This window comes from Mustela erminea, chromosome 11 (genome assembly GCF_009829155.1).
Source record: "Mustela erminea isolate mMusErm1 chromosome 11, mMusErm1.Pri, whole genome shotgun sequence".
NCBI classification, from domain to species: Eukaryota; Metazoa; Chordata; class Mammalia; order Carnivora; family Mustelidae; genus Mustela; species Mustela erminea.
Window position 1 is genome coordinate 60,220,608 of NC_045624.1, and position 12,978 is coordinate 60,233,585.

Consider the following 12,978-nt stretch of genomic DNA (forward strand, 5'->3'; position numbering starts at 1 on the left):
CACAGTGGGGGCAGGGAGCCACTGGAAGAGGTAAATGTACTGGAAAAGATTCTTTGAGAGGCTCTGAGGCAGCAGAAGTGCCTTCTGTTTTTCTGTGTGTCTTGGAAGATGGATTTACAGAACATGTGACACTATTGTCTTTATTTGTATACAGGCCTTCCCCTTTGCTTCTGGAATTTAACTGAGTACTAATTGAGGTCATTGCCATCCATTTATCACCTGAAATTGAAATGATATTAACTTAAAGTGACTGCTTTTCATCTAGTGAGTGTATTCCCAACTACATATATTTGTGTAAACTCCTGCATGCATTTTTCATGCCATGCTGGTATCTGGCCTTAAATAATCTAATTTATGTATACTGTTTATGTTTTTCCACTTTTACAGTGTTGTTATTGTGTTTGTTTTTATTTGCTGCTATGGCCAAGTGAAAGTGTTTTTTTTTTTTTTTTAAGCATTTTCGTGTCTATAAAATGATTTGTTTGGACTTTCTTAGTTATATTTTGTAGACGAGTGTAAAAAATTATATGTTATACATAACCAGGTCTATGTAAATGCCTTAAAATCCTTCAAAGAACATCAATTTGTGTTGTGTTGGAGGCTCAGAATCACATCATTTTCATCATCTTGTTCATGTAGACCCCTGTAAATTGGCTACCTTAGGCTGCACACTTGGTTTTGAGAGTCAGTATAAACAAAGGGTTAGTAAAGCAAACTCCATTGACCTTTGTTAACTAATTTACCTAAACCTTATCAGTAGCAAGTATCACTGTTCTACCCACTCACTTTTATGTTTTCCTCTCCTTTTTCATTATAGACCATAATCTCGCATGATCTAGAACAGGTGTCAGCAAACTTTTTTTTTTTTCTGTGAAGGGCCCTACAGTAAATTTTTTTTAGAAGGTGCATTTATTTCTTAGAAAGAGAGAGAGAGTGTGTGTGTATGTGTGTTCATGTGCGCCCATGCAAGCGGTAGAGGGGCAGAGGAAGAAGGAGAATCCTCAAGCAGACTCCCCATTGAGCGAGGAGCCTGAAACAGAGCTCTATCCCAGGACCTTGGGATCCTGACCTGAGCCGAAATCAAGAGTCAGATGCCTAACCGACTGAGCTACGCATGTGCCCTGAGACAATAAACCTTTTAGGCTTCATTGGTCGTGGAGTCTCTGTCTCCATTATAAGTCCAAGTAGCCCTAGACGCCACCTTAGTCAAAGGGTGGGACAGTATTCCAATAAAACCTCATTTACCATGACCCGTGGGAAGCCAGATTGGACCCACATGCTGTTATTTGCCAGCCCCTGTTCTGGAACATCATAAAGTTAACTATTCTAAAGCAGACTTTTTGAGCAGATCGGAAATCTCAACACCAAAATCCGGAGACTTTCATAAAGGTGCCCTATTCCTAGGTTGTTTTTGTTAAAGAACTACAGATTTGAAAATGGTTTTTAAAAAGCTACAGATCTGATTCAAAGAGGTAGTTCTTTTTAGTAAAGAAGTATTTTAAAATGATGGGTTTCTCTCCCAGAGTAATTGTTTTGTACTCGCAGAAATCGGTCCTCTATTTCACTCTCATGAGAAGGATTGCGAGGAAAAGCAGAGTGAAAGGTCAGAGTCAAGGCAACTTATTACTGTAATTATATTCACTGTCCACATATGGAAGAGGACCCGTCATTTGTGACATTTTGGTTATCAGACTCGATGGGGAAGCTTTAGATTCTGGATGGCAGCATTTTTCCTTAGTGGAATATGAGTGGTGTGAACTTTTAAATGCTTTCGGGCACAGTAATAAATTGAAAGAAAGCAGCATGCCTAGGAGTAGGCATGAAATGCTCTGAGAACTGTTTTGGATACAGGTGGCACGGATATATTATTAAGGTCATATATATAGAAACATGCATCTTCCACACTCATGAATGAATCAAACTTAAAGGAGACTGCCTAATACTGTCTAATATCTTTCTGAGAGAAAACACTTTAAAAAATGAAATAAAGCTCTGATTCGGCTTCTTTGAGTTCTTGAAGGTTAAACTGTGTTTTTTTGTTCATCCTTACTCTAGAGCTTTACATTCTGTCCCTCTCTCACCACCTGAGATAGTATCTGGGCTGTAGTAAATGAATTAATTAGTGAAAGAATGAATGGATAAACATCTGATAGGCGGTTATAACGCTTCTACGTGAAGGAAACAGTAATTGTGTTTATTCAAAATAAGTTTGAGTGATGTGCTCAAGAGTTCAAGAGCTGTCACCAGAAGTCTAGGGCTCTTTATTCTTAACCTGTTTTGAGTTAGTCCTAGGTCTTGGGATAGACGTTAAGGTTAGCTTTTATATGCCTCTTGAAAAAAAATTTCTCAGAAGAGGGAGGTATAATAAAGGTCCTTCTTGTCTTGACTGATGAGAATCAAATACAGTAGGTGAAGAGTCCTTGAAAACTGTAAATTTGAGGGTTTTTAAAAAAAGTCATGGCTAGTATTTTCTACTGTGATTCTAAATTCAACCACAGTTCAGTAAGTTACCACCTATAGTTAAGCGTCTTTCTTAAATGTATCAAAAGGCAACATCATCTTCACTCTAGAAATAGAAATAGAAATGCAATGTATAGATTAAATTGTTTATTTTCTGGACTAACATGAACCAGTCCATTAAAACAAACATGATCTGTTTTTAGTTTATGATATAAAAATGTTCCAATATCATGATTGTTTAGGAAATTATTCTCATATGAGTAAATTTTTAAATTCATTACCTTCATCCATATTTTAAGGTGTTCAAATGTACTTTGAACCAAAGACATGGTTATATATCAGTATTGTTGCACTCTGGAAAGGTGGAGGGCATTTCTGTGCTCCAGTAAAATGAGGACAAGATTTTGCCTCTGTTCTAGAATGTAGACAGGGAGAAAGGGGGGGAAAAAAAAAAAAAAGGAAGGCAAGATGATGCCTCGAAGTTCATGATTCTAAATTGAAAACAATTATTAATTTAACCGATACTTTATGATGAATACCATAACCCCAAGTAAACTTTTAAATTAAGAAGCGGTTAAGTTTATTTTGGAAGTGCACTTTTAAAAGTCCTGGCATTTTGGAGCTCTTAAATTTAACCATTAGGAGAACTCAGTCATCATTAGTCAGCCTTAAGATGTGGTTTTAAAGGTCAAGCCTCCATCAAAGAAAAAATGCAAGATGCGGCTCTTGCGTATTCTTTCTGCTTCTCCTCTTAAAGATCGGGTTGTCCAGAGGAGCTGGGGGTCATAGAAATTTGCATGGAAACACATCTGAGGAATGCCTGTGGAAGACTGTAGATTTCGTAGATTCATTTTCTGAACTGTCTGAAGTCAGTGATAAAGATATAAAGGAATATTATTTGCACTGTCACTTCTCTGTAAATGCAGTGTAACTCACTGAATTGGACAAACTGGTAGAAGGAAAGGTTTACTTTAATTAAAACTACCAACAACGCAGACGCACGTCGTTCTCTGTTTCAGACGCAGCAAGGACCGTACAGTAAGCGAAATGAAATGTACCTAGCAGCCTCGGCAGCAGGCTGGAGCCGTGTTCAGTGAAAGTAATTTAATTAGTGTTGATCATGACTCCAGATGATGGTGATTTGATAAGGAATAATTTAGTACTTAACAGCCTTTTACATGCACCAACTCCATGTGGGAAGGTAAAGCAAATTGCACAAAATGAATGTGCTGCTTTCACTTGTGCCTGTGCCAGTGAGCTGGAAAACTGCCTGTTAGCAGACGCTCAGCCTCCCAGTGCAGTGAAGAAATACCCAGCCCGTTCCCGGCTCAGCCCGCTCTGGTGGGAGTCTCTGTACTACCCTTATTTCAGAATAAATAAGAGAAGTCCGTTTTGGGATAGAGAATCTCTAGGAAGCAGGAGAGTGAAAGGGGGGAAATAAAGTTGCATGTGGTTCTTGTGCAAAATGTTGGAGATCTTCAGGTTGGCTTCCTTTTTCCCCCACAGCAATTAAAAATTTCAAGCCAACTCAAATTCACTGGATTACTTATTTGTCTTACAATTAGGAAAAAAAAAAATCACAGTTCCAAGCACCCGTGATGATTAAGAGGCCCACACACGTTGTATGAGTTAGAGACACATTAATGTTGTGGAGTTCTGTTAGTAGGGGAGCCCGAAACTTCTGGATTTGGAGAACCTAGGAAAATCCTCAAGTGTGGGCATGTACTGAATAGAAAGGCATTGTTAGATCTTTTTAATATATATATTTTTAAGTCTTTGCAAGTACTGGGTCTATTTAGGTTCAGCACACAAGGAATCGAGGTATGGGTAATCATCTCAGTGGATTTTGAAATGAGCCCAGTTATGAGAATCACCTAGAAATTTTTGAAAAGGCAGAATCCTGATCTATATCCCAACCTTAGTGACTTGTCATTTCTGGAAGTGGTGTGTAAGTTTGCTTAGGGCTGCCATAACAAGCTGAGTGGCTTAAAAAACAGACATTTGCTATCTCACAGTTCTAGAGGCTTGAGGTGTAGATGAGGGTATTGGTAGTTCGGAGTGCTCTGAGAGAGAAGCCCTTCCACGCGTCTCTCTGGGCTTCTGGTGGTTTGCTGGCAGTCTTCAGCATTCCTTGGCTCCCAGAAGCATCGCGTCATCTCCGCCTTCACTTTCATGTGGTAGTGGTCTGTGTGAGGGTCGCTCTATCCTAATGCCTTTTTATAAGGACATGAGTCATACTGGATTAGATTCCACCCGAACTGACCTCATCTTAACTAATCTCCTCAAGAAGGTTACATACTAAGATGTGCCAGGGTTAGGACTTCACCATGAATTTTGGAGGGGGCATAAGTCAAACTCTAATGTCTGGGGTCTGGAAATCCCTGTTTTTTTCCCCAGAGTACTTGGTTAAATTCGAGGATGGGTCAGATTTGAGCTTGCTAAAGTTTAGAGTTCAACTTGGCCTCTGATAGCATTGTGGGAATCCTTACATCCGTTCATCTGAAGTCAAGTTAGGGAACTCATGGAGCCACTCTGAAAGCAGGAGCGCTCCAGACAGTGTCCCCACTATGATAGGTCGTGCCCTTTCTTCTAAGTTGGTGTCAGTAGACATTGTGATAGGAGGCTATCGTTTGGCTAGCAACCATTCCTGATGGCACTCTAGACTTGTCATTCCTCCCCTGACTCATCTGGAATCATTTATCCTGTGAAATCAAAACTGAAACACACTTCCAAGGACCCATTCTCAGATGTCCCTGCTGGAACAGGAAGCCAGCTATATTAAAATATTCTAAGTTGTGTAGCATAGCTTGGTGCCCTTCCTATTTTTAACCTTTTAGTTGAGATATGCATTCTTTATAATGTAAAATTGTAACTGCACAATTTGGTGAATTTTACATATGTATACATAGTAGTACCACTTAAACAAGGTATAAACTATTCCCAGTACTGTAGCAGATTGCTGGCGCCCTTTCTCAGTAATTAGAACTCCCATCCACCAGCGGAAGGGAACTCTTTCACTGTCACTCAGTTTGGTCTATTCTTGAAATTCAAATGCTACATACTCTTTTGTGCTTGACTTCTTTTACTCAACTTCACATCTGTATGTTTCTTTGTGTGTCAGTAATTTGTTCTTTGTTATTCCTGCATAGTATTTCTTTGTGTGAAAATGCCGTGAGTTATTTACCCATTTTCCTGCTAATGAACATTTGACTTTTTCCAGTTTTTACTATTTTGAAGAAAGCTGCTATGAACATTCTTAGACATGTCTTTTGGTGAACATATGCAGTCCCTTCTCTTGGACATATCCCTAAGAGTGAAATTACTGGATCATGGAATCCATTTATGTTGCTGCCGTAGTGGATCCTGCCAAAAAGTTTGCCAAGGTGTTCATAATCAATTTATATTCTCAGCAGCATATGTAAAAGTTCCTGTTGACTCCAGGTCTTCTTCAAAGCTTGGTAATGTCAGCCTTTTGCAGCTAAGCCATTCTATGTGTGTGTGTGTGTGTGTGTGTGTGTGTGTATGTGTGTGTGTGTGTGACAATTATGTGATTTTATTTGCATTTTCCTGAGAAGTAAAGTACCTTTTTACATAGGCTTTTTGTTGTTCATTTGTTTGTTTTACCATTTGTACGTCTTCTGTTAAGAACTGTCTGTTCAGGGCTTTTGCCCATTTTAATTGGATTTTTTTTGTCTTATTAATTTGTAATGATTCTCATTATGCTGAATGTGAGCTTTTTGTCAGATTTTTCTATACAAAACATTTTGGAGTCTGAGGCTTATGTTGTAGTCCTTTAATAGTGTTTTTGATGAAGAGGAGTTCTGAATTTTAATGAAGCATACTTTGTAGGTTCTTCTCTCTTATGGTTAGTGCTTTTAGAGTCCTGTTCATTAACCCTATTCTCCCTCATGGTCCCAGAGACTTTTAAAATATACTGCTATTGGATATAGTAGTCTCTGATAAATCTGGTATTTTGATAAAGGTGATAAACTTTTTATCATACTACATATTTATTCATTCCTCAGGTCTCATTTATTTTTATTCATGTGTGTTAGATCCGATTTCTCAGGTATAATGATTTGGTGCTACCCTGAATGACAATTGGAATTCCCTGTGTGTTGCTACTGCTTTTTCTTAGGAAAGTGTATTACCCACTATGTAATCCAAAGTGCTAAACTTTGACATCCACATTTTACTGTATATGTTCAAAGAAGTAGTAAGTAGTAAGTAGTTGAAAACTATTGGTTAAGAAAGCAACACTGATTTCATCACACATGTCTATCATTCTAAGAAGTAGCACACACATTCATACACAGACAGAGAATTTTCTTATGGTACTTTTAATCTTTTGTGGATTTTTTTCACATTTTAAAAAGTTTTATTGTGCAGATTTGGGACTTAGTCAAAAGGAAAGAGAATGAACTCTGACCTACCCATCAGTCAGCATTTAACACTTATCAGTATTTTTCTAATTTGATTTCTCTCTCATACATTACTGTTTCTAAAGAAAAATTCTAAAGAAAATCCCGGGTATCTTAGTATTTCCTGTAAATACTTTATGAATCTTTAACTTTAAATCTTTTTTGTGTATAATTGCCATTCCATTATCACATCCAACAAAATGAACATTAATTTCTTCAATATCTAGTATCTAGTCCATATTTAGTTGTCACCAAGTTGTCTTTTTATAGTTGTTGTTTTTTCAAACTAGAATCATAACAAGTCCTCATGTTTTTAAATCTCTTCTGTCTGAGTGGTTAATAAATTATAACTTTCTGACCTGGTGTAAAGTTAATGAAGTGAGGACCCTTGACATATGAAAACACATGTAATTTCTCCTTTGTTTCTTGTCTTTTACTCTCTACTTTAGGCATGTCAAACTCAAGTATACAAAAAAATACTTTGAAATAGACCACCCAGTGGAATTATTTTACTACTATTTGTGAAGTTTTTCTTAGACAACTGATTTAGGTGAAATTCATTTATTTCTTTGGTAAATGTGTATTCTACAATGTTTCAGATGGCTCTTGAGTACCATAGAATATTTCTGTCTAAAATATGTACATATCCAAACAAATAGCATATATTTGCCCATAGCTTGTAACTCTTGATATCAAATTATTATGTTAAATTATATATCATGTTCAAACTAGTAAGGTTTATAATGCTGTCATGTCACAATCAAGATTGAGTGGCACCATAAATTATGAAGTTTCTCTTGTCATATCTTCCTTTATAGAAAACAGAAAGAATTTTTGTGTTTTAATTCGTTCTTATAGGAGTTAGAATAAATTTCCACAATGTGTGTTCTCCTAGTGTTTATTCCTTGATTAATCATTATTATGCATATTGTACATGAAAATAAAATCCATTTTCATGTGTACTTTATCTTTTTACTAATTTTCCATTTATACTAAAACTTCTAATAGAATCTCTAATAGGAAAAAGAATAAAAACATACATCGTGTTATTTTTTATTGGCTTTAAAGCTGTTTCTTCCCAAACATGCATATTTCCTCTAGCCTTCGTATTTTACATGGTGTTTATATTACAGTAAGCATTAATAATATAAGTATAACCATTAAGTCACATGAAAAAGGATAAAACATCATTTGACATAGAAAAATTGTTTTATGGCAGATTACATTTGACAAGTAATTTTCACATACTTCTCACATTGTATATTATAATTCTGGTAAGTAGATAGGCAAGTACATTTACCTTTATTTTATAAATGAACATTGGCCTCAAAGATGTTGAGTTTTTGTTCAAATTATCATCAGTTACCACTGGACCTGCATTTGGATTTTCTTTCTTACAGTTCAGTTGTTATTCCATAAAACAATTATTATTCATGGGCTTGAGATATTTTCCTTTCAGTAATGCTGAAAATTATGTTCCAGTCCTCACTTAATTCGTGGGTAATCAATTGAGCCTTTTCTTCTTTATCACTGGAAATTTTTTCGAAATGTTTTTTAAACTTTCTGAAAACTGAGGTTCTAGTATTGTTAATATCAGTTAAACAAATTATAAGTGACTCCCTTTAAGTAATGAGCATTCAAGCACACGTTTTTGTTAAGCAGCGAAAGCAGAAAGAGAATATATATAAAGGGATTCTCTAGAGTCTTTTCTTCCGTGAAATTCATTAAATGTGATTTTTCTTTTTCAATATGAAACGGTGGTGACATTTTAACCAAGAGAATTCGAACAGGCGACTTAATTCCTAACAGCGTTTCATTTGTGTGGATATTTTTGTTTTGTTTTCTAGTGGCTTTTCATGGCCTACCACTGAAAATCAAGAAGGAACCCCACAGTCCATGTTCAGAACTCGGCTCTGCCTGCAGTCAGGAGCAGCCCTTTAAGTTCAGCTATGGAGAGAAGTGCCTGTATAATGTCAGGTAAATCCATCAGGTGTACAGAGAGGGCGGTGCTTCTTACTAATACAGAAAATCCAGAATAATATCAATTCTCATGTTCTATTTCATATGAGTTACATCTTCAGGACCTAACAAGCTAATTAGCTAATATGTTTCCCAAACTCTGAAGAACCGCACACCATCCAATCAGACACTTTTAGGATCATTTGAAAGCAATAATTTTCTTCCAAATTGTTAGTTGCTCTTCTACTATAGTGATGCACCCTGGGTTTGAAAAGAGGGTCTTACTTGGCATGAACAGCTATTGAAAGTTCTTGTTAGAATAAATGCATTACGCACTTTAGACAGAGTCTGTAGGAAAAAAATGAAACATTTGGCAGGTCTGAGCAGTACATTAGTTATCTGACAGGCTTTGCAGATGATCTATAAGTTGTGTTCATGGAGAATTGCAATCAAGTTAGAATTTTATAAGGCTTAGTACAGGCTATTATCTATTAAAAAGCCAGTTGTTCCTTTTGATGATAATAAAGGGTGGAGCAATAAAATTACTTTGTTCATTTGTTAGAAGATTTGATAACATATATGTTCATTAAAAGCCCTTCACAGTAAATTGCATTCTGTTACTTTTCATACTGGCCCTCTAATTGCAAGAGGAGAAGTTGGCTCTGTATATTGGGTATCATTATTCTCAATTACAGTAAAAACTTAGTTCTTAAAAGGAGCTCGTTTGGAAACTTAGGAACATGATTACAAATATTTGCAGTTTTAGAAGTTCCGTAGATTGAAGTTCGTAATACATTATGATCCAAACGAGTGTTCTATTTTCTCATATATTTACAGCATGTAGTGTTATATCCAAGATGTATAAGATTCAAGAGACTTAGATTTGTGCAATCCCATGGCAGCTGACGAGCGTTGGGATATATTCTATTGCTAATTTGGTGTTGCAGACTTGTCTTCTATGTCTACTTTTCTAGGAGGATCACCACAGCCTGATAGAATGAGCCAGCTCACTTGAAACTACAAAGCTTTTATTTAAAAAGATCTCTTGTAGAAGCCATTAAAGCATACTGAGTTCAGTTAAAATCGTATTGATCAATCTAAGTTTTATTTGTAGTGTTTTTATTTATTTATTTATTTATTTATTATTATTATTTTTTAAGATTTTATTTATTTATTTGACAGACAGAGATCACAAGTAGGCAGAGAGAGAGAGAGAGAGAGAGAGGAGGAAGCAGGCTCCCTGCTGAGCAGAGAGCCCGATGCGGGACTCGATCCCAGGACCCTGAGATCATGACCTGAGCCGAAGGCGGCGGCTTAACCCACTGAGCCACCCAGGCGCCCATATTTGTAGTGTTTTTAATTTTTGCATTTTCCTCTCTAAGAGTACTGTGTATTCACGGACTAATTATTTAACATACTGAAAAATTTCAAGTTAATGAACAGATAGATAAGGGCTTGTCATTGCATCTCAGCATTGATCAGAAGTGTGACTGTGAAATTGCTCCTGCTTTGTATGACTTATCTGGCATTCATAAATTAATAGTAGATGAATCACCTGAATAGTTTAAGGTCCTTTTTGGGGACCAGTAATTTTTACAGTGGTATATGGTTTAAATCCTGATACTTCCATTTCTATATGAACAATGTAACTCAATACAGTATTTCATGAAGGGGAAAAAAAAAAGTAGTGTCCTAGGACAGAAGACAATGTCATTTTTTTCTTTTTACATGGGAATAAGACAGGCAGATTATTTTGTAGAAGAAGTGTTTTCTCATTCAGAAATATTGGTAGAGGAAATAGGTAGAACCAAACATCATATGAGTACTGTTGACTTTACTTTGAAGCCAATGGTTGACTTAACCCAGCACGCACTCCCACAGTTCTGTGAAGTATTTTTGTGCTTGGATGTGATTCTGTGGTATAGATGTAGCAGCTGAATTAATTATTTTATAAGTTAATCCAAAAAGAATGTTTCTTCTTTAAAAAGGAAAAACTATGTATTGATAATTGCTTTTTATTTTAAAAGAAAATGTGTTATTTTAACCTAGAAATACCTTTCTTTTTCGGAAATTTAAGTAAAATTTATTCCCAGGAAAACATTTTTTAGATTGTAAAAATTAGTTAACTCATATCCCCAAGAGAAAATGCAGCAAAGGAAATCAACTTAAATCCATAGTGTATATAAAAACAAACTTACTCATTTTATTTCTTGGTAATTGTGTTTAGTAATTAGACAATGACAATAGGATTTTCTTTTTAAGAACCTCATTTTGTACCTATTCTTATACTCCAAGAAAATTTAACTCTATCAGAAGCATTTTAATTGGCCCCATTACTCTTTATTATCTCATGTGAGGAAGTTAATGCCAGGCATCATTTATTTTATATAAAAAAATGAAAATAAGGCAAAAGTATGGCCTCCTTAAAAATTATATCACAAATAAAGGCAAGCCAGGAATGGTCTCTATCTTATGAATTTCAGGTTAATGTTTTGTTCTAAAATCTTATGTGATATGGAGCGATGATCATATCAGAAATATTTAATGATTTAGAAAAGATGTATCCAACTTGCTCAAGGAGACATATCAAAAATGGATACATCAATAATTATTTCCATAGTTCCACTGCTCTCATAGACAGTGATTTTCTGTATGCTAAGTTGTTTGTATAGGTATTAAAACACCTGATTTTTAATTAATGCTGATATAGAGTTATATGTTAATTATCCTCTTTTCTTTGTAAGTGGTGGGTGATTCTGAAGATCACATGTTTTAGGATTATAAAAATCCAATACATTGAAAATTCTCACTTCCTTATGATTTGAGCCTAGAATATTTTTTGCTTTTCTTGGGTTGGAAGAAAAATTGTTTCATCGTTCCAAAAAAACAGATGTTCTCTTCTCTTTTGTTCCTCGGGTAGTGCCTATGATCAGAAGCCACAAGTGGGAATGAGGCCCTCCAACCCCCCAACACCGTCCAGCACCCCAGTGTCCCCACTACATCATGCATCTCCAAACTCCACTCACACTCCGAAGCCGGACCGCGCCTTCCCAGCTCACCTCCCTCCTTCGCAGCCCATACAAGATAGCAGCTACCCCATGGACCACAGGTAAACAGCAAATACTGTGTTTTTTTGTTTTTTTGTTTTTTTTTAATGTTTTTAGCATCTTGGAAGAAATGTCTATTACTCATTCCTAAGACCTATGGTAGATTTAAGGTGAGCATTTTAATTTTGTACATCTTTGCAAAATATTTTTAGAAAGAGCTTGCCCTATCTGTATTTACAAGTAATTTGTGGAGAAGGTCATTTATAAACATTTAAATTGGTTGCTAAAGTGGAAACTTAATCTATATACCGACATTTGAACATTTCCCTTTCGCTTTGCCTGAATTAAATTGCCTCACTTAAACTTTAAATCAGATCATCCCATTTTTATGAGCATATGTGTGTACTTGTTCTATAAAGTTAGGAGACTAATTTTAGTAGGTGGCTTATGGAATTAGGTTCTTTACCTTAGATTGAATGGTGTAGCTGTACATAGTTTTGCAGAATAGAAGTTATTTGATTAAAACTATTTTTCCATCCTTTCCAAGTGATGAATATTTAATGTCAGTAGATACATGACCCTGGACACTGAGAATATAAAGTTAAGAGTCAGAGGCTGAATTATTATTACATAGAAGGAAGACAAGAGCCAGAATGCGGAGCTAGGGAGTATGCTTTACAATATTTAAGTAAAATATTGGAGTTCCTTTGGCACTTTTAATAATACAGCTTAAAACACAGGTGGAGGGTATATGGCACCCTTCCTTTCCCTCGTGCCTCACAAGTATATGGAGCCAGTGGTGTGCGGGGGAAATGTTTAATAATGGGCTCTATGGGAGAAAAGCCAGAAGACGTCATCTGGGGCATTTGATACATCTGTGATGTAAATACTGACTCTGGGCGGTGGTTGGGAGGGCTCTGAAGGTGGAGTCAGAAAGAGATGTGTAGTAGCACACCTTTATTTAATATTTCTATCAAATAGATAAAACGGATGTAAGCTCTAGAATATAATTAGTAGTAACAGGCAGTAAAATAATTTGCAAGGGATGAGTTTTTTTGGTTTTTTTTTTACCCCCCCAAGGGATGAGTTTT

At 36.0% G+C, this 12,978-nt stretch overlaps 1 protein-coding gene across 9 annotated transcripts in view; it reads left to right on the plus strand.

Annotated features, from left to right (window-relative positions):
- ETV1 (ETS variant transcription factor 1) overlaps window positions 1-12,978 on the plus strand; it is a 245,643-nt gene that overhangs the window by 190,028 nt on the left and 42,637 nt on the right. For all 9 annotated transcript variants that reach the window (XM_032305975.1, XM_032305974.1, XM_032305977.1 and 6 more), the window contains 2 exons: window positions 8,729-8,858; window positions 11,761-11,949. In XM_032305975.1, the coding sequence (XP_032161866.1) occupies window positions 8,729-8,858; window positions 11,761-11,949 (319 nt within the window). The remainder of the gene's footprint in view (window positions 1-8,728; window positions 8,859-11,760; window positions 11,950-12,978) is intronic.